General features: G+C 47.4%; 1 protein-coding gene across 4 annotated transcripts in view; it reads right to left on the reverse strand.

Annotated features, from left to right (window-relative positions):
* Positions 1–22,040, reverse strand: part of npepps (aminopeptidase puromycin sensitive) — a 233,434-nt gene that overhangs the window by 18,152 nt on the left and 193,242 nt on the right. For 3 of the 4 annotated variants that reach the window (XM_085966184.1, XM_085966187.1, XM_085966185.1), the window contains exons 19-20: positions 10,616–10,672; positions 5,865–5,972 (exon numbers count right to left, since the gene is read on the reverse strand). In XM_085966184.1, coding sequence (XP_085822310.1) covers positions 5,865–5,972; positions 10,616–10,672 — 165 coding nt within the window. Of the gene's footprint in view, positions 1–4,104; positions 4,241–5,864; positions 5,973–10,615; positions 10,673–22,040 lie in introns of all 4 variants that reach the window. The other variant, XR_015073437.1, reaches the window with a different exon arrangement.

Below are 22,040 nucleotides of genomic sequence, written 5' to 3' on the forward strand. Positions count from 1 at the left end.
GCTGCCCCCCCACCACCACTTAAAATCAGCTCAGCACAAAACAGGGATCATTAAGTGGACCTCCCTGACATGGAATGGCAGTGCATTCAGTATCGCAAGGAGCGCACGTCAACCCAAGCACCCCACCCACCCGCCCCTTCAACCACCGTCTGCCCCACCTGTGACAGAGACTGTAGGTCCCGCATTGGACTCATCAGTCACCTGAGAACTCATTTTTAATGTGGAAGCAAGTCATCCTCGGTTCCGAGGGACTGCCCAAGAAGGAGGGAAGAAGTGCATTCAACCACCAAGCATCAGAATGCCCTCCCTTCCGATTCTACTTCATAATATTCAGCATTCAAAATGTACAGGTAACACAAGACACACATGCTGAAAGTTGTTGGTCTGTTTGGTAGCTATAAAGATTAAAGTTGGGGAAACTGTGCATCAATAAGTTTTTGTTTCTTGAGGGGTAGGGGGAGGGAGTGAGAGAGAGAGGAAGGGTGGAAAAAAAGAACAGTTGCCTTCACATCCTGATTGATTCCCACCTTCCCGCTCAGTTCTTTTTTTTAAACCAGCATTTGGTTTAAAAGCAGGCGAATGCCCAGAGACAGGGCCACTGGTTCAAGATGACCAAATCAAATGTAATTTTTTAAAAACATATCGCAGATTTTTACCAATTCTTTGGGGTTTGCATTCTGCAATTCAGTCATTTTTTATTCTGTGAAAACAGAACATTGGTAATATGCAAGGTCCTTTACAATTTGAACAACTGAAATTCAATTTTTATTGTGTGGGATTATGACCGTCATTTACAAATTCTATGAAAAATCAAAAAACCAGTAGCTTTGCCCACAGTACAGGATAGCACCCAGGTAAAAAAAACAAGAAGTTAGGTAACACCTTGCTTCGCTTTTAAAATCCTGTAGATGCAAAGAGGAAGGAGAGAAAAAGTTGAGGCGAATAGCATCGATGCATTTAAGGGAAAGCTAGATAAACACATGAGGGAGAAAGAAATAGCAAGTTCTGCTGATAAGAGTTAGATTGGTGGGAGGAGGCTCGTGTGGAGTATAGACCAGTTGGGCTGAATGGCCTGTTTCTCTGCTGTAAATTCTATGTAAGTAAGGAGTTCTACAGCTTGGAATCTTATCCAAGCTGTCAGGTCTACAACTGTCATGTCAAATATTGTCGATCTCCAGTGGCTTTTATTTTTATTCATTTATGGGAAGTGGGCGTCGCTGGCAAGGCCAGCATTTATTGCCCATCCCTAGTTGCCCTCGAGAAGGTGGTGGTGAGCCGCCTTCTTGAACCGCTGCAGTCCGTGTGGTGAAGGTGCTCCCACAGTGCTGTTAGGGAGGGAGTTCCAGGATTTTGACCCAGCGACAATGAAGGATCGGCGATATATTTCCAAGTCAGGATGATGTGTGACTTGGGGGAACTTGGAGGTGGTGGTGTTCCCATGCGCTTGCTGCCCTTGTCCTTCTAGGTGGAAGAGGTTGCGGGTTTGGGAGGTGCTGCCGAAGAAGCCTTGGCGAGTTGCTGCAGTGCATCTTGTAGAGGGTACACACTGCAGCCACAGTACGCCGGTGGTGGATGGAGTGAATGTTTAAGGTGGTGGATGGGGTGCTAATCAAGCAGGCTGCTGTGTCCTGGATGGTGTCGAGCTTCTTGAGTGTTGTTGGAGCTGCACTCATCCAGGCAAGTGGAGAGTATTCCATCATACTCCTAACTTGTGCCTTGTAGATGGTGGAAAGGCTTTGGGGAGTCAGGAGGTGAGACACTCGCCGCATAATACCCAGCCTCTGACCTGTTCTTGTTGCCACAGTATTTATGTGGCTGGTCCAGTTAAGTTTCTGGTTAATGGTGACCCCCCCAGGATGTTGATGGTGGGGGGATTCGGCGATGGTAATGCTGTTGAATGTCAAGGGGTGGTGGTTAGACTCTCGCTTGTTGGAGATAGTCATTGCCTGGCACTTCTGTGGTGTGAATGTTACCTGCCACTTATCAGCCCAAGCCTGAACGTCGTCCAGGTCTTATTGCATGGGGGCATGGACTGCTTCATTATCTGAGGAGTTGTGAATGGCACTGTACACTCTTCAGCGAACATCCCCATTTCTGACCTTATGTTGGAGGGAAAGTCATGGATGAAGCAGCTGAAGATGGTTGGGCCTAGGACACTGCCCTGAGGAACTCCGACAGCGATGGCCTGGGGCTGTGATGATTGACCTTCAACCACCATCCTTTGTGCTCGGTATGACTCCAGCCAGTGGAGCGTTCCCCCCCCCCCCGATTCCCATTGACTTTAGTTTTACTAGGGCTCCTTGATGCCACACTCGGTCAAATACTGCCTTGATGTCAAGGGCAGTCACTCTCACCTCACCTCTGGAATTCAGCTCCTTTGTCCATGTTTGGACCAAGGCTGTAAGGAGGTCAGGAGCTGAGTGGTCTTAGTGCATCAGTGAGCAGGTTATTGGTGAGTAAGTGCCACTTGATAGCACTGTCGATGACACCTTCCATCACTTTGCCGATGATTGAGAGTAGACTGATGGGGCGATAATTGGCCGGATTGGATTTGTCCTGCTTTTTGTGGACAGGACATACCTGGGTAGTTTTCCACATTGTTGGATAGATGCCAGCATTGTAGCTGTACTGGAACAGCTTGGCTAGAGGCGTGGCTAGTTCTGGAGCACAAGTCTTCAGCACGATAGCCGGGATGTTGCCGGGGCCCATAGTCTTTGCTCTATCCAGTGCGCTCAGCCGTTCCTTGATATCACGTGGAGTGAATCGAATTGGCGAAGACTGGCTTCAGTGATGGTGGGGACCTCGGGAGTAGGCCAATATGGATCATCCACTTGGCACTTCTGGTTGAAGATGGTTGCAAACGCTTTAGCCTTGCGTTTTGCACTCACGTGCTGGGCTCCACCATCATTGAGTCGGGTCTTGGGTCAAGCGGGGTTGAATGGCAAGGGATAATTGAACCAGGGTGCGCAGACATAATTCGATCCCCATTTTGAAGCCATACATTCTGTCCGTATTTTTCTTTTTTCTTTGTAAACTCCTATGTCCATATTTATAATGGAAACTGGCTACGTAAACATGTCACACTTTTATTATAACCTCCCACCAGTGGTGGCGCTATAGTGGCTCACAGTGCACCAGGCTTAGGTAGGGAGCTTGCATTATAAATGTGGACTGTGGAATTTATAGTGGAACAAGTTGACAGGAAATGCAGGCAGGTGTAAGATTCATATATATTTGGAGGCAAAGTTGCCTCTAAGCTGCGCAGCTGCCTGGAGGTCTGGCGCAGGCCGCTCATTGGCCTTCACATTGAAAAACCCGCGCATGCGCGAACATTTTAATGCGCTGCGCAGCCAGTTAAAGGGACCGCGCATCTAAAATAAAAATTAGAGTGAACATTGTTTGGAGGATATGCTGTTTAAATACAATAGGGGCCCCATCAGCAAGGTGCGACAGGGAAAGCGTTATAGGAAGTATCTGCGACATGTAGAGGAACAATGCGCTATATGCAAGATTTTTAATATACAAGCAGAGTTCCCACAGAAATTGCTATGAGGCAGATAACTGATGTTTTAACAAATAGGAGCATTAGGAACAAAGTGTAGTGGGAAAGTGACAGGTAAAGTGTTAAAAGAAATAACAGGAAGCACTTTAATATATTATAGATATATACACATGAAGTCGCTGTACATGCAGAATGTAAAAACAAAGTCAAGTTTCATTTGCAAGAAGCATCAGCAAGAGAGGGCAAGCTAGTGCAGCAGGGTGGTATCAGCTGATCTTACTTGTGCACTGCCAACAATTGGGCAGTGGGGTCCTTTACAGTGGCAGGAAGCCGCATTTAACAGATCTGCCTGAATTTAAAACCCACTATTTAGCAGTCAACATCGCAAACAAGGGCTAAATCTCCAGGTTTTATTGCACCATTCAGCTGTAAATGAAAACAAACTATAAATCCCACCAAAATACAGCTTGATAAAACGTCTACGTACTGTTTTTTCCCCCAGCATGTTTACATAAATGTAACTAAGCCAGAAAATAAAACACAAATTCAAAGGTTATTGCATCAGTCAAGTTTCCAGTAACACTAGTTTTTCTTCGATTTACTCTTTTCAAAGCGTAGTCTGCTCACACCCCCTATAAGCGCATCTCCCGTTAGCGGATCATCTCATCTCGGCGGACCAATCATGGAGAATACCGTGGCCGAGAATGTCGTGCCCTCCCAGCTGGTGGTGAGCAGATCCTGCAGGGAAAGAGCGACAGAAAACCTGTGGTTTAGGTCCCTGAGCAGACCAGCCAGTTAGCATAGTGCGCATCAGGGGAAATGGCACAGACATGGGTCTGACAGTTATTACGAGGGAAGGCGTTGGTGGATTTGGGTATTTTCTACTCCTAAACATTCTAAAAATCAGAGTTTTAAACCAAACTCACTTTTTTTTTTATAAAAAGGGTTTGGGAAGACGCCCCCTCAACAAAGGTAGGATTAAACGCTCCATGGGACACTACAGCTTAGTATGTGTGCTCGTCAGAGAAATCCAGCACAGATACCAGTGACCGATAGCGGTGTCGAGGTTAAATTCAACAGAATATTTCCTGGATGCAAGTTTTGATGAGGTAACAAGATTCAGAGCTACAATACAGCTAGTGTCAAGTTACATCAGTACGTAACGTAATTATATATTATCCATGAACTACTTCAAAATAGCACCAGCTCCTGATCTGGAGTTTTCAATGTCAGGGACACATACCAATCAGACGCTAGGAACTTACCCGTGGTTGAGGTACATAGAGCAGGAAAGAGGGCAGGATGGGGAAAAGAACAAATCGTCAGCCACCCTAATCACTGCCATTAGAAGTTGGTCAGCCCCTTTCTCAGAAACGTAGTACACTGCACTCGAGAGGTGGGAAGAGGAGAACGTACCCATGGAAGTTTTGTTCTTTCCACCCCTTTTATTTACAAGCAACCAATGGTGATTAGTAAGGACTTCTTGACTAAAGCGTTGATAAACTCAACTTCACATCCTGCAACCATTGCGGTTCTAGGAGCTTTCTTCACAGAAGGAGTGACTCAGGGCAGGTCTGGGTCTCTCCTTGACTGCGGTGCCATGGGCCTGTTCTCTTGGAACTTGCTGTAACGGTTCTGCCAATAAGGTGAGGTAGAGGCTGGAGAAGAGTCTTCGTACGGTGAGGTCCGCTATAAAAGGAGAGCGCAGCTTTGAGATCCATGTGTGGGGAAAAAGGGGGGGGGGGGGGGGGAAGATGAAAGACAGGAATTAAAGATGGTCCACTAATTACACTTCTTTGGATGTATCAGTCCTTCTCACGTTGCATCTGTGCCATATCACAGACAGGTTCAAGTGGGGATGTTCACTATGCTGATGGCAGTGGTTCTGCAGAACTAGATTGAGAGAGTAAAGCCATTCCTAAGAAAAAGCAGCAGCAACGGAATCAGGCACTATGTCGAGAATGTTTCAATTTAAAACCAAAAATTCTTGGACTACCAAAAGATAAAACGTGGATCTGATTTTTTTAATTGCTCATTTTAAAATGAAGATTGAAGTACTGGAGATACCACAGAACACGACTGTGGCACACTGTGCAATGGAGCAAGTACTAATTGTGAGGGAAGCTATTTATTTTCAGGTGGGAGGGCATGGGGAAAGTTGCCACGAACTACACAATGAAGTCCTGAGGGGGCTTCTTGAGCATGAGAGCTTTATTTGATCGAAACACATGCAAACAGGGCAAAGTGAAGATCTTCCCCTGTGGCCTTTGCGTTGTGCCATTTGGAATTTAATGCACCACAGGGAAACTGAAATGGAAGCAACCTGGGACAATCATTCATGAGCTAGCAAGAAATAACATACCGACATAGCAAAGGTCAAAACCTTCTGAATGAGGTCAGGGTGTGAGATGGCGCCCAGTAGCCTTTCGATTCGAACCTTCTCTTCCTGTAGATCTGCTTGGTTATGTAGCTGTAAAAGGGAATGGTATTTGTTCAGCTACACTGTAAATGGCACTTGAAGACAGGCATCATACTTCAATCATATGCAATTTCCCTTCACCCAAAGGACTTCTGTTCATGCAGTCATGTGCAGCATGGGGCTGAAGACCAGCATGAGATTTTACTTTCTCCTCCCTTTCCTAATTTTCTCCCTCCTCTCACAAAGGCACAGTTTATACCGGGGGTAGAGTTCCACAGGTACCAACTGCCCTCTGTACCTTGCACAATGATCCAATCCTCCTGTCTGAGTGTAAACAATGAGTCTCAGTGGGCTGTTCAACTGTGAGACTATCCCAGCCAAGCCCAATCCCATCCACACTCAATATCCACACGTGATTTTTACAGCATTTTCTATTCTTGTTGCAGCTTTCCAGCATTTGCAGTTTTTTTGTTGTTGCTTATTTTAATGTGTCAGCTGTGGCTCAGTGGGTAGCACTCTCGCCTCTCAAGTCAGAAGGTTGAGAGTTCGAGGCCCACGCCAGGGACTTGAGCACAAAAATCTAGGCTGAAGCTCCCAGTGCAGTGCTAAGGGAGTGCTGCACTGTCGGAGGTGCCGTCTTTCGGAAGGGGCGTTAAACCGAGGCCCCGTCTGCCCTCCCAGGTGGATGTAAAAGATCCCACTGCACTATTTCGAAGAAACTGCAAAAGGGAATGGTATTTGATCAGCTATACTGTAAACGGCATTTGAAGACCGGCATTATACTTCAATCGTATGCAAATTCCCTTCACCCAAAGGACTTCTGTTCATGCAGTCATGTGCAGCATGGGGCCGAAGACCAGCATGAGATGGATTTCTCCCCAGAGTCCTGGCCAATATTTATCCCTCAATCAACATCACTAAAACAGATTATCTGGTCATTATCACTTTGCTGTTTGCGGGAGCTTGCTGTGCACAAACTGGCTGCCGCGTTTCCTACACTACAACAGTGACTACACTTCAAAAAGTACTTCATTGGCTGTAAAGCACTTTGGGATGTCCAGTGGTCATGAAAGGTGCTATAGAAATGCAAATGCTGTGGAGGCTCAGTCGTTGAGTATATTCAAGACAGAGATCGATAGATTTTTGAATATTAAGGGAATCAAGGGATATGGGGATAGTGCAGGAAAGTGGAGTTGAGGTAGAAGATCAGCCATGATCTGACTGAATGGCAGAGCAGGCTCAAGGGGCCCAATGGACGACTCCTGCTCCTATGTCTTATGCTCTCAAGTCTTTCTTTATTACGAGAACGAACTCTGGCTAATTCTCTCCTCACAGCCAAGGGGAACCAAGAGCAAGTGGAGCACCCCAAATGAAATGAGCTACCTCAGCACTGATCAGACATAGGGCTCAGTGTGTTTATGGCACTGCCTTTACCTTCCAAGCTATCAGAAGTTAGAAGCACAGAATTGTACAGCACAGGTGGCCGCCATTTGGCGCATGCCGCTTCTTAAAGAGCTATCCTCTTCGTCTCAATCCCCTGCCCTTTCCCCAATCTTTAACTTTCCTTTTTCAAGTATTTATCCACTTTCCTTTTGAAAGCTATTGTGTTCTGCTTCTGCCATGGTTTCTCGCAGTCCATTCCATGTCCCAATAACCCTCTGCCTAAGAAACCTTCCCCTACCCCCCTCCCTTTCTTATGATTAAATTTGCGCCTTCTAGTTATTGACTCACCGAACAGTGGAAATAGCTCTTCCTGATTTACTTCATTAAAACTCTTGATAATTCTGAGCACCTCCATCAGATCTTCTCTTAACTTTACCTTTTCAATTAGAAAAAAAAAACATTTGCCCTCGCCTCTCCCCATAAGCTGATGCAAGTTTGGGGGTTTTTTTTGGCGAAGAGGCAGCAATTTCTGCATGCGGAGGTCCACGGCCCACACAAAATCTCATAATTGACAGCAATTTTGGTTAGGCTCGATTCTAAAATCCATGTTGATTTATTTAATGTCAGCCTTGGCTCAGTGGGTAGCACTCTCGCTTCTGAGTCAGAGGCTTGCGGATTTAAATCCCACTCCAGAGACTGGAGCACAAAAATCGAGGCTGACACTCCCAGTGCAGTACCGAGGGAGTGCTGCACTGTCAGAGGTGCCGTCTCACAGACGAGATGTTAAACCGAGGCCGACTCTCAGGTGGATGTAAAAGATCCCATGGCACTATTTCGAAGAGGAGCCAGGGAGTTCTCCCTGGTGTCCTGGCCAATAGTGATCACTCAACCAACATCACTAAAAAAACAGATTATCTGGTCATTTATCTCACTGCTGTTTATGGGACCTTGCTGTGCGCAAATTGGATTCTAGATTGCAGCAGTGACTACACTTCAAAAGTAAGTCACTGGTTGTGAAGGATTTGGAGACATCCTGAGGATGTGAGATGATACACAAATTTTTTCTTTATGAAATCATTCAGTGACTACACTGAATAATTTCATAAAGCATCACAGATCACATAGAGCAACACATTTTTCATTCTAAAGGGTTTTACCAGAAATGTTAACCTGACTTTTGTCTCTACAAATCCTAACAGACCCCCGTGTAATCCCAGCATTTACAGGTTTGTGTGTTTCTGGCAAATTGTCTGCTGTACAGGCAACACGTAGTGACCAGCAAATCCTGTAGATGGCAGTGCTACCCCGCATATCTCCAGGCCGTCAGAAAACATGGCAGCAAATTCCAAATGCAGCAAATAGGCAAACTTTAAATTGGATTTCACCAATGATTGTGAAAAACAAAAATAGGTTTCCAAGAATTTACTTACAGCTGGAGCCATTTTCCTTGCCAGGGACAATATCCATGCTATAGATTACAATAAAATTTGGTATCTATAAATATGAGAGAGAAAAAGTGCTCCCTGGCATCAGTTCTGATCTTGCCATTTTACCAGTTTGTACCCATGTCCTGCAGTCGTGGATTAACTTGAAACAATGCTCAGTGCTGAGGATTAAGCTTTACTATTCCACTGACGATCGCGACAAGCTCCCTTCCCACACACCCTTCAGGCTGAAAAGTCCACATTGAAGGAAATGTCTTTGGAAATACTCATGAAGCCCCAACTCGACTTCTAATTATATAGAGTAGCATTAATTACCTGCAGTATCAAACAATAAATAAAATGTCAGCCTTTTAGGTGCAGACTATTTCACCTCCTGCTAATATTGGCTTTCTGCAGCAACGCTTTTTAATACCACAGCACCCCCTGGTGTCTGTGCAGCACAGTACAGAAATGTCTCAGCTGACACTCACGGCAGTGCTGAGGGAGTGCTGCACTGTCGGAGGTGCCGTCTTTCGGATGAGACGTTAAACCGAGATCCAGTCTGCTCTCTCAGGTGGATGTGAAAGATCCTATGGCACTATTTCGAAGAGCAGCAGGGGAGTTATCCCCGGTGTCCTAGCCAATCCCTAAATCAACTTCTAAAACCGATGATCTGGTTATTATCACATTGCTATTTGTGGGAGCTTGCTGTGCACAAATTGGCTGCGTCTTTTCATAGCAACTTTCACGACCATCGGACGTCCCAAAGCGCTTTTTACAGCCAATGAAGTACTTTTTGAAGTGCAGTCACTGTTGTAATGTAGGAAACGTGGCAGCTAATTTGTGCACAGCAAGCTCCCACAATCTGCGCTGTGATAATGACCAGATCATCTGTTTTAGTGATTTTGATTGAGGGATAAATATTGGCCAGGACACCGGGGATAACTCCCCTGCTCTTATTCAAAATAGTGCCATAGGATCTTTTATGTCCACCTGAGAGCAGACGGGGCCTCGGTTTAACGTCTCATCTGAAAGACGACACCTCTGACAGTGCAGCACTGAACTGTCAGCCTAGATTTCTGTGCTCAAGTCCCTGGAGTGAGACTCAAACCCACAACCTTCTGACTCAGAGGCGAAGACAGAGAAGAGGATCAGGAGGCTATTCAACTGCAAGAGGCAATGCAGCTGATCTCAATCCTATCCTCATCCACTTAGTGAGGATCACTGGACAGCGATCAGGGACATGAACCCTGGTTAATACTCTCTTCCTGGGCACTTCAGCCATGGGTAGCTGCTTCCACTGCTGCCCTGAGATCAATTAGCTCAGCACAAAGTGGGGATCCTACCTGGGACCTTCCTTCTCTGTATGGCTCAGGGGAAAACTACAAATATGACCTACTGCAGGAAACTCTCTTTACCGACACCTAAATAACCAGAAATCTCTCAACCAGCAAAATTTAGGAGTAGGTTCAGGTAAGTTTTACTTCGTATTAGTGGCCGTGTAACCGGGGTTCCTGAATCTGTGGCTGTGTAACTGGGGTTCCTGCGCCTGTTGCCATGCAACAGGGACGCCTGGATCTGTGGCCGTGTACGGGGCTCTCGTACCTTAGTAAGTATACCTCGCTGTAATCCGGACTTTTTGATCAACCGGCAGTACGCCGGTCCCGGATAAAAAAAGAGATTCCTGTATTGCTGCCTTTCTGGTTTATATGTGAACAATACACTAAAATGCTAAGACAGAAAACTGTAAGAGGGGGAAGAGAAAGTGCTATCCAGGCTTGATCTCAATCCTATCCTCATCCACTTCCAGTGAGGATCACTGGACAGCGATCGGGGATGTGAACCCTGGTTAATTTCTTTTTCTTTCTTTAATAATAGGTTACCCACCTTCAACATTGTGTCTAGTGTTGTAGCGTCTCCGTGCTTCAAGACTGTTAAATACACCTGAGGAAAACACAAGACAAGACCGTTTATTTCCAATTGGAAGGAATACAACAAGAATAATATTCCCCTTACAGATCACTGTCGACAGCTCAGTTAAAAAAAGGACAAGATCATAACAGCAATTCCATTTAGAGTGGAACCTCGATTATCAGCCATAATATAGGGGCCCTCTGGCAGATCCTGGGATAGTGGGGCTTCCACAGTACAGACAGTGGAATGGAATAGTTACAAATCAGATAGCACTTTAAATTCCAGACATTGAAAGTTTAGTCTCAAAACACAGTAAAAGCACCATGGGACATTTTACTATGTTAAAGGCGCTATATAAATGTAAGTTGTTACAAAGAATTAGTGAGTTTTGCAGTGGTTAAGTATGAGTATATTTAAGAGGTCAAATTATTAGATACATATTTTAAACCCAACATATTAAATGGTTTACCGTATTTGGCAAAGCTGATTTAAGTAAAATTGAGCAGAAACTTGTTTAAAAATGCTCCTATTTTATCAGATTGCCAACCCCTGGAGATCTCGGCTTGGCGGTCCAACTGCCATGAAAACATTTGCGGATAATTCAGAGCGCTGATAATTGAGGTTGCGCTGCAAGTGTGAAATTTTGTGCAAAATTTTAGCTACTCTTAAAGTGAGTGGACCTTGTGTTCTCGTTAAAATCACCACTAAACATTACGATTAATTGAAGTCTCCTTCCATATATATATTCCAAAAAAGTAAATTAAACCATTTCACAATCAGACTATTTCTAGGTGTCAATCTCGCCCTCCTCCCTAGCATTTGGTCCCTCCCTTAGAGATTGAAGAAATGGAGAATGTGTGACCTCAGTCAGGTTGTGGGGGCCGATCTCCGAGCTCGTGTATGAAGCACAGTGACTTCAAACCCAATTTTATATACCAAATGAAATCATACTTTTTGCTGGGTTTGTGGGATTGTGTTGCATTTCAACATTAATTAAAAAAAACTTTGAATCAACTTTAACTCTCAGCACGTTGCACAGTTTCATCTCCTTGAAATGCTGTCACAGCTTATAATTGCGACCTATACAGAGTTAAACAGAAACATAAACATTGCCATTCGAAGTACTGGAAAGTCAATCTGACTTGGCAGGAAACCAATTATAAAGCTCCATATCCATGTATCCACAGCACTGACCTACATTCAACAGCATTCTACAGGCATGGTTGATAATCTTGTGGGAGGAATACTCCTTCAATAATGTAATGTAAAGGATTATAGTTTGCTGTCACCTTCACACATGATCAGGATCAATAAAATGTAACAATACATTAAGAACAGGCCACTCTCTTGTGTTGTTGTGCAATGGTGGTTCTGGGTCTGGAGCACGGTTTAATAAGAACACAAGAATTAGGAGGGGGAGTCAGCCATACGGCTGCTCGAGCCCACTCTGCCATTCAATAAGATCATCGCCGATCTTCGATCTCAACTCCACTTTCCCGCCTGATCCCCATATCCCTTGATTCCCCTCGAGTCCAAAAATCTATCGACCCCCCGCCTTGAATATCAGGCAGGCAGTCCGTCCCTCGGAACAGAGGATGACTTGCTTCCACATTAAAAATGAGTTCTCAGGTGACTGATGAGTCCAATGGGGGACCTACAGTCTCTGTCACAGGTGGGGCAGATGGTGGTTGAAGGGGCGGGTGGGTTGCTTGGGTTTACGTGCGCTCCTTGCGCTTGGCTTCCGCTTGCTCCCGGTGAAGAGACTCGAGGTGTTCGGCGCCTTCCCGGATGCTTCTCCTCCACTTTGTGCGGTCTTGGGCCAGGGATTCCCAGGTGTCGGTGGGGATGTTGCACTTTTTCAAGGAGGCTTTGAGGGTGTCCTTGAAGCGTTTCCTCTGCCCACCTGGGGCCCTCTTGCCGTGTTGGAGCTCCGAGTAGAGCGCTTGTTTTGGGAGTCTCGTATCGGGCATGCGGACGATGTGACCCGTCCATCGGAGCTGATCGAGCGTGGTCAAAGCTTCGATGCTGGGGATGTTGGCCTGAGCGAGAACACTGACGTTGGTGCACCTATCCTGCCAATGGATTTGCAGGATCTTGCGGAGGCAGCGTTGGTGGTACCTCTTCAGGGCTTTGGAGGTGCCTGCTGTACATGGTCCATGTCTGAGGCATACAGCAGGGCGGGTATCACTGCTGCTCTGTAGACCATGAGCTTAGTGCCGAGTTTGAGGTCCTGGTCTTCAAACACGCTCTTCCTCAGGTGACCGAAGGCTGCACTGGCACACTAAAGATGGTGTTAGGCTTCATCATCAACGTCTGCCCTTGTTGACAGTAGGTTCCCGAGGTATGGAAAGTGGTCCACGTTGACCAAGGCCTTGTCGTGGATTTTGATAATCGGGGGGGCAGCCTTGAATGTACTCAATGACTGAGCATCCACAGCCCTTTGGGGTAGATAATTCCAAAGATTCACAACCAAGTGAGCAGCCCGAGGCGGGAGAGCTTAAAGGCTTGAGAGGGAGCAGTCAGAGGCACCGAGGCCCACAGCCCCGAGACCGGAAAAGCAGCGGACCTGCGCGGGAGCAGCCCGAGGTGGGAGAGCTTAAAGGCTTGAGAGGGAGCAGTCAGAGGCACCGAGGCCCACAGCCCCGAGACCGGAGAAGCAGCGGACCTGCGCGGGAGCAGCCCGAGGCGGGAGATCTTAAAGGCTTAAAAGGGAGCAGTCAGAGGCACCGAGGCCCACAGCCCCGAGACCGGAGAAGCAGCAGACCTGCGCGGGAGCAGCCCGAGGCGGGAGAGCTTAAAGGCTTGAGAGGGAGCAGTCAGAGGCACCGAGGCCCACAGCCCCGAGACCGGAGAAGCAGCGGACCTGCGCGGGAGCAGCCCGAGGCAGGAGAGCTTAAAGGCTTAAAAGGGAGCAGTCAGAGGCACCGAGGCCCACAGCCCCGAGACCGGAGAAGCAGCAGACCTGCGCGGGAGCAGCCCGAGGCGGGAGAGCTTAAAGGCTTGAGAGGGAGCAGTCAGAGGCACCGAGGCCCACAGCCCCGAGACCGGAAAAGCAGCGGACCTGCGCGGGAGCAGCCCGAGGTGGGAGAGCTTAAAGGCTTGAGAGGGAGCAGTCAGAGGCACCGAGGCCCACAGCCCCGAGACCGGAGAAGCAGCGGACCTGCGCGGGAGCAGCCCGAGGCGGGAGAGCTTAAAGGCTTAAAAGGGAGCAGTCAGAGGCACCGAGGCCCACAGCCCCGAGACCGGAGAAGCAGCAGACCTGCGCGGGAGCAGCCCGAGGCGGGAGAGCTTAAAGGCTTGAGAGGGAGCAGTCAGAGGCACCGAGGCCCAGAGCCCCGAGACCGGAGAAGCAGCGGACCTGCGCGGGAGCAGCCCGAGGCGGGAGAGCTTAAAGGCTTGAGAGGGAGCAGTCAGAGGCACCGAGGCCCACAGCCCCGAGAAGCAGCAGACCTGCGCGAGAGCAGCCCGAGGCGGGAGAGCTTAAAGGCTTGAGAGGGAGCAGTCAGAGGCACCGAGGCCCACAGCCCCGAGACCGGAGAAGCAGCGGACCTGCGCGGGAGCAGCCCGAGGCGGGAGAGCTTAAAGGCTTAAAAGGGAGCAGTCAGAGGCACCGAGGCCCACAGCCCCGAGACCGGAGAAGCAGCGGACCTGCGCGGGAGCAGCCTGAGGCGGCTGAGTATAAGAGGGAGCAGTCAGAGGCACCGACCAATCCAGGTTCCAGGAGAGAGGTAAAAAGTAATCCAAGTGTGACGTCACCAGGGAGCAGGTAAGTGATTGGTTGGTGGGTATTTCTCTCTTTTCAATACAAGCTTGAATTCTGTGGTGTTAAATTTCTGTGGTATAGTGGGGACAGTTGGTAAATAAAGCGCCCTAGAGTATACCTGTAACTGGGGTATTGAATAAATTTTTAAATTAATTAAAGGAGTAAGTCATGGCAGGAGAGCTCAGACCCGTGTTCTGCTCCTCTTGCTCCATGTGGGAAGTCAGGGATGCTGCCAGTGTCCCTGACGACCATGTGTGCGGGAAATGCATCCAGCTGCAGCTACTTGTAGACCGCATTGTGGTGCTCGAGCTGCGGGTGGATGAATTTTGGAGCATGCGCGATGCTGAGAGGCTCGTGGATAGCGCGTTTAGCGAGTTGTTCACGCCTCAGGGTAGGGCAGCACAGGGGGTGACCATCAGGCGGAGCAACAAAGGCAGGCAGGTAGTGCAGGGAACCCCTGCGGACATCCCCCTTTCAAACAAGTATACCGCTTTGGATACTGTTGAGGGGGATGACTCACCAGGGGAAGGCAGCAGCAGCCAACTTCCTGGCACTGGGGGTGCTCCTGCTGCCCAGGAAGGGGGGAAAAAGAGTGGGAGAGCAATAGTGGTAGGGGATTCTATAGTAAGGGGAACAGATAGGCGTTTCTGTGGCCGTAGACGTGAATCCAGGATGGTTTGTTGCCTCCCTGGTGCCAGGGTCAAGGATGTCACTGAGCGGCTGCAGGGCATTCTGGAGGGGGAGGGTGAACAGCCAGTGGTTGTGGTCCACATTGGTACCAACGACATAGGTAAAAAGAGGGATGAGGTCCTGCAGCAAGAATTTAGGGAGCTAGGCGAAGGATTAAGGAGCAGGACCTCAAGGGTTGTAATCTCTGGATTACTCCCGGTGCCACGTGCTAGTGAGTATAGGAATAGGAAGATAGAACAGATGAATGCGTGGCTAAAGGGATGGTGCAGGAGGGAGGGCTTTAGTTTCCTGGATCACTGGGTCTGCTTCTGGAAAAGGTGGGACTTGTACAAGTCGGACGGTTTACACCTGAACCAGAGGGGAACCAATATCCTTGCGGGGAGGTTTGCTAGCACTGCTGGGGGGGGTTTAAACTAACTTGGCAGGGGGATGGGGTACAGAGTGGAGCTATAGTAGGGGGTGATTTACAGCCAAATACAGAGGGAAAAACAAGTCAGCTGGGAAGGCAGAGCAAATATGTGAAGGCAAAAGAGAATATGGCAGGGCTGGAAGGCATTTATTTTAATGCAAGGAGTCTTGCAAATAAGGTGGACGAACTGAAGTTGTTGTTGAACACATGGGAGTACGATATTGTTGCTATCACGGAGACATGGTTGAGGGAGGGTCAGGACTGGCAGCTCAATATTCCGGGGTATAGAATCTTCAGGCGAGACAGAGGGGGGTGTAAAAGGGGAGGGGGTGTTGCAATATTAATTAAGGAGTCAATTACTGCTGTAAGGAGGGATGATATATTAGCGGGTTCCTCTAATGAGGCCATATGGGTAGAACTTAAAAACAAAAAGGGGGCAAGCACTTTGCTGGGAGTGTACTATAGGCCCCCAAACAGTCAGGGGGAGATAGAGGAACAGATATGTAGGCAAATCTCAGAAAAGTGCGAAAATAATAGGGTAATAATAGTGGGGGATTTCAACTTCCCCAATATAAATTGGGATAGTCAGAGTGTGAAAGGCTTAGAGGGTGCAGAATTCTTAAAGTGCATCCAGGAGAGCTTTTTGAGCCAACATGTAGAAAGTCCTACAAGAGAGGGGGCGGTACTGGACCTAATTCTAGGGAATGTAGCCGGGCAAGTGGTGGAAGTGTCAGTAGGAGAGCATTTTGGCGACAGTGACCATAATTCGGTGAGATTTAAGGTGGTCATGGAAAAGGACAAAGACGGCCCGGAAATAAGGGTTCTAAATTGGGGGAAGGCCGATTTTAATATGATAAGGCAGGATCTGGCCAAAGTGGACTGGGAGCAGCTACTTATAGGAAAATCCACATCAAAACAGTGGGAGACTTTCAGAAGGGAAATAGAGAGAGTACAACGCCAACATGTTCCTGTAAAGGTCAAGGGTGGGACCAACAAGCAAAGGGAACCTTGGATGACAAGGGATATACAAAAATGCATTAGGAATAAAAGGGGGGCTTTTGGCAGTTACAAAAGACTAAAGATGGAAGAAGCCCTAGAGGAGTATAAAAAGTGCAGGGGCGTACTTAAAAAAGAAATTAGGAGGGCGAGGAGGGGCCATGAAATAACACTGGCGAGCAAAATAAAGGAAAATCCTAAGATGTTTTATAAGTATATTAAGGGCAAGAGGATAACCAGGGAAAGGGTAGGGCCCATTAGGGACCAAAGTGGCAATCTGTGTGTAGAGCCAGATGAGGTAGGCGGGGTTTTAAATGAATTTTTTGCATCTCTGTGTTCACTATGGAGAAAGACGATGCAGACATAGAAATCGGGCAAGGGGACTGTGACATACTTGAACATATTAGCATCGAGAGGGAGGTGGTGGTAGCGGTTTTAGCAGGCCAAAAAGTGGATAAATCCCCAGGCCCGGACGAGATGTATCCCAGGCTGCTGTGGGAGGCAAAGGAGGAGATTGCAGGGGCTCTGACACAAATTTTCAGAACCTCTCTGGCCACAGGGGATGTACCAGAGGACTGGAGAACAGCTAACGTAGTACCATTATTCAAGAAGGGTAGCAGGGATAAACCAGGGAATTACAGGCCAGTGAGCCTAACATCTGTGGTAGGGAAATTATTGGAAAAAATTCTGAGGGACAAAATTAGTCTCCACTTGGAGAGGCAAGGATTAATCGGGGATAGTCAGCATGGCTTTGTCAAGGGTAAATCATGTCTGACAAATCTGATTGAATTTTTCGAGGGGGTGACTAGGGGGGTGGATGAGGGAAATGCTGTGGATGTGGTTTACATGGACTTCAGTAAAGCTTTTGACAAAGTCCCGCATAGGAGACTGGTCAAGAAGGTAAGAGCCCATGGGATCCAGGGTGCCTTGGCGCGTTGGATCCTAAACTGGCTGAGTGGCAGGAGGCAGAGGGTGATGGTCGAAAGTTGCTTTTGTGACTGGAAGCCTGTGTCCAGTGGGGTACCTCAGGGATCGGTGCTGGGTCCCTTGTTGTTTGTGATCTACATAAATGATTTGGATGAGAATGTAAAAGGTATGATCAGTAAGTTCGCAGATGACACGAAAATTGGTGGGGTGGTAAATTGCGAGGAGGAAAGCCTCAGGCTACAGGACGATATAAACGGGTTGGTCAGATGGGCGGAAAAGTGGCAAATGGAATTTAACCCTGAAAAGTGCGAGGTGATGCATTTTGGACGGACAAATAAGGCAAGGGAATACACAATGAGTGGTAGGACCCTAGGAAGTACAGAGGGTCAGAGGGACCTTGGTGTACATGTACATAGATCCCTGAAGGCAGTGGAACAGGTAGATAAGGTGGTTAAAAAGGCATATGGGATACTTGCCTTCATTAGCCGAGGCATAGAATATAAGAGCAGGGAGGTTATGATGGAGCTGTACAAAACGCTGGTGAGGCCACAGCTGGAGTACTGTGTGCAGTTCTGGTCGCCTCACTATAGGAAGGATGTGATTGCTTTGGAGAGGGTGCAGAGAAGATTCACCAGGATATTACCTGGGATGGAGCGCCTCAGCTATGAAGAAAGACTGGACAGGCTGGGGTTGTTTTCCTTGGAGCAAAGAAGGCTGAGGGGGGACCTGATTGAGGTGTACAAAATGATGAGGGGCATAGATAGGGTAAAGAGGAACTTTTCCCCTTAGTAGGGGGGTCAATAACAAGGGGGCATAGATTCAGGGTAAGGGGCAGGAGATTTAGAGGGGATTTGAGGAGGAACTTCTTCACCCAGAGGGTGGTTGGAATCTGGAACTCACTGCCTGAAAGGGTGGTAGAGGCAGGAGCCCTCACAACATTCAAGAAGCATTTGGATGAGCACTTGAAATGCCATTGCATACAAGGCTATGGACCAAATGCTGGAAAATGGGATTAGACTGGACAGGGATGGATGGGCGGCGCAGACACGATGGGCCGAAGGGCCTCTTTCTGTGCTGTAAAACTCTATGACTAAGTGAAGAAATTCCTCCTCATCTCAGTCTTAAATGGCCGGCCCCTTATCCTGAGACTGTGACCCCTCATTCGAGACTCTCCAGCCAGGGGAAACAGCCTCTCAGCATCTACCCTGTCAATCCCCCTCAGAATCTTATATGTTTTAATCAGATCACCTTTCATTCATTTAAACTCCAGAGAGTACAGGCCCAATCTACTCAATGTTTAGACACTAACCTGGCCTGTCCCTTTAAAGCCATTTCTCAGGTATCCCTGGTGGGGAAATGGTCTAAATAGGTTTGGAGGTCAGCTATAGGCCAAGTATAGTTGGTGGTGGTTTCCCCAGATCACCAGCTGCTTGGCTCCTCGGCCAGTTATCTCAAAAGGGTCAACAAAATGGGTGTTTCCCTCTCGTTAAATACACTTCTTTTAAAAAAAACTGTCCAGCTCAGATTTGTTGGTAGTTTGTACAAATTGACATCTGGGGGGGATGAACACAGGTTTTTAGATTCTGTACACACACTGCTGTAGGCCTACTGAAAATTAAACTGCAAATTATTTGTCAATTAACAACTCTGAAACCATCAGGTGTTCATTCAAGTGCGAAGATGATCCTGCATTGACACAGTGCCCTGCCAGTTCACATCTACAGACAGCTGCTGCCCATTCCAGACACTGAATGGCATTTCCTATCTTAAATCATAACTAGCGTGTTTAAGAAAGTGACTGAAGAGCTGTTTTATGCTCTGAGTTCACAACATCTGAACCCTTACATTAGATCCCAGGCTGTAGTTCCCCAGCAGGTAATCCATTATTCTGTGTACAACAGCACAGTTTGTAATTGTAGAACTAATTGTAGTCTGCATCACATGATACCCAGCCATTCTGGTTAACCTCACCCCCACACAAGAATATTTTAAAATTAAGCTTTATTAATCAGCACTGAAAAGGAAATCCCCCAAAACACGGGTACGGTAGCACAGTGGTTATGTTACTGGACTAGTAATCCAGAGGCCTGGGCTAATAATCCAAAGAAGCACATTCAAATCCCACCACTGGGGAATTTAAATTCCGTTAAATAAATCTGGAATAAAAAGCTAGTTTCAGTAATAGTGACCATGAAACTACTGGATTGTCGTAAATGTCCTTCAGGGAAGGAAACCTGCCGCCCTTGCCCAGTCTGACCTATATGTGACTCCAGACCCACAACAATGTGATTTGACTCTTAACTACCCTCTGAAATGGCCCAGCAAGACACTCCGTTGTAACAAACCGCCACGACATGGACTGCAGCAGTTCAAGGCGGTGGCTCACCACCAACTTCTCAAGGGCAATTAGGGATGGGAAATCCCTATCCCGTGAACAGATCAATAATTTTTTTTAATGCTGGCTCCAAACCCTTTCAAAACTCCAGCTTAGCAATTCTGCCCCAGTACAGGTGTTTTGCTCCCCCAGGTCATACTTACGATTTGTGGGTTCATTCAGATTTTCTTTTACAAGGGAAAAAAAAGACTTGCATTTATTTAGCTCTTTTCACGACCACTGGACGTCCCAAAGTGCTTTACAGCCAATGAAGTACTTCTGAAGTGTCACGACTGTAATGTCGGAAACGCGGCAATTAATTTGCGCACAAAGGTCCCACAAACAGCACTGTCTTTCTGCCCCTGCCACAGTACCGAAACGGCTCTCATCAAAGTCACAAATTACATCCTTTGTGACTATGACAAAGGTAAACTATCCCTCTTCATCCTTCTTGACTTGTCTGCAGCCTTGGACATGGTTGACCACTCCATCCTTCTCCAACGCCTCTCCACCGTCATCCAGCTAGGTGGGACTGCACTCGCCTGGTTCCATTCTTATCTATCTAATCGTAGCCAGAGAATCACCTGCAATGGCTTCTCTTCCCACTCCTGCATCGTTACCTCTGGTGTCCCCCAAGGATCTACCCTTGGTCCCCTCCTATTTCTCATCTACTTACTGCCGCTTGGCAACATCATCCAAAAACACAGCATTCCACATGTACACTGACGACACCCAGCTCTACCTCACCACTTCTCTCGACCCCTCCACGGTCTCTAAATTGTCTGCCTGCTTGTGCGACATCCAGTTCTGGATGAGCAGAAATTTTCTCCAATTAAATATTGGGAAGATCAACCATTGTCTTCAGTCCCCGTCATAAACTCCGTTCCCTAGCCACTGACTCCATCCCTCTCCCTAACATCTGTCTGAGGTTGAACCACACTGTTCGCAACCTTGGTGTCATATCTGACCCTGAAATGAGCTTCCGACCACATATCTTCGGCATAACTAAGACCGCCTATTTCCACCTCCATAACATCGCCCGTCTCCGTCCTTGCCTCAGCTCATCCGCTGCTGAAACCCTCATCCATGCCTGGTTACCTCTAGACTTGACTATTCCAACGCACTCCTGGCTGGCCTCCCACATTCTACCCTCCGTAAACTTGGTCATCCAAAACTCGGCTGCCCGTGTCCTAACTCGCACCAAGTCCCGTTCGCCCATCATCCCTGTGCTTGCTGACCTACATTGGCTCACGGTTCAGCAACGCCTCAATTTCAAAATTCTTATCCTGGTTTTCAAATCCCTCCATGGCCTCGCCCCTCCCTATCTCTGTAATCCCCTTCAGCGCCGCAACCACCTCAACCGAGATATCTGCGTGCCTCTAATTCTGCCCATGAGCATTTTTGATTATAATCGCTCAACCATTGGTGGCCACGCCTTCTGTTGCCTAAGTCCTAAGCTCTGGAATTCCCTCCCTAAATCTTTCTGCATATCCACCTCTTTTTCCTCCTTTAAGATGCTCCTTAAAATCTACCTCTTTGACCAAGCTTTTGGTCACCTGCCCTAATTTCTCCTCGTGTGGCTTGGCGTCAAATTTTGTGTTTCATAATACTCCTGTGAGGCGCCTTGGGACGTTTTACTACGTTAAAGGCGCTATATAAATACAAGCTGTTGTTGTTGCTGTATGTGATAATGACCAGATAATCTGTTTTAGTGATGTTGATTGAGGGATAAATACTGGCCAGGACACAGAGGAGAACTTTCCTGCTCTTCTGAAATAGTGCCATGGGATCTTTTACGTCCACCCGAGGGGGCAGATGGGGCCTCGGTTTAACGTCTCATCTGAAAGACGGAAAGATGAAGTAATGAAACTTCACCCCCACCCCCAAATAGCTCAAACGGAAACCCCATAGGGTTAGATTTGAGAGCTAAGTTAGCATTTTATATTTGTACCATCACACACTTCCTCAGCGATATCCTCTGTATAGGTTTTTCAAAAAAATCCACACTATAATTAACTTGAAGTTGAAGGTAGTCATTCAAGCTGAAAGCCGCACAGATGCTTTGAACTGCTTAAGCTTCATTCACACTGCCTGTGAAGTCACTGATCATTCAGGGTCACTCTGTTGAGGTTCTGGCTTGTAATTTGGTGCTCACCATCTACTGTCCTACGTGTAGTGTCCACTCCATAACCTAATTTGGTGCTCACCATCTACTGTCCTACGTGTAGTGTCCACTCCA

This window comes from Somniosus microcephalus, chromosome 24 (assembly GCF_052327205.1).
Source record: "Somniosus microcephalus isolate GS21.2 chromosome 24, FLI_Smic_1.0, whole genome shotgun sequence".
Lineage (NCBI taxonomy): Eukaryota > Metazoa > Chordata > Chondrichthyes > Squaliformes > Somniosidae > Somniosus > Somniosus microcephalus.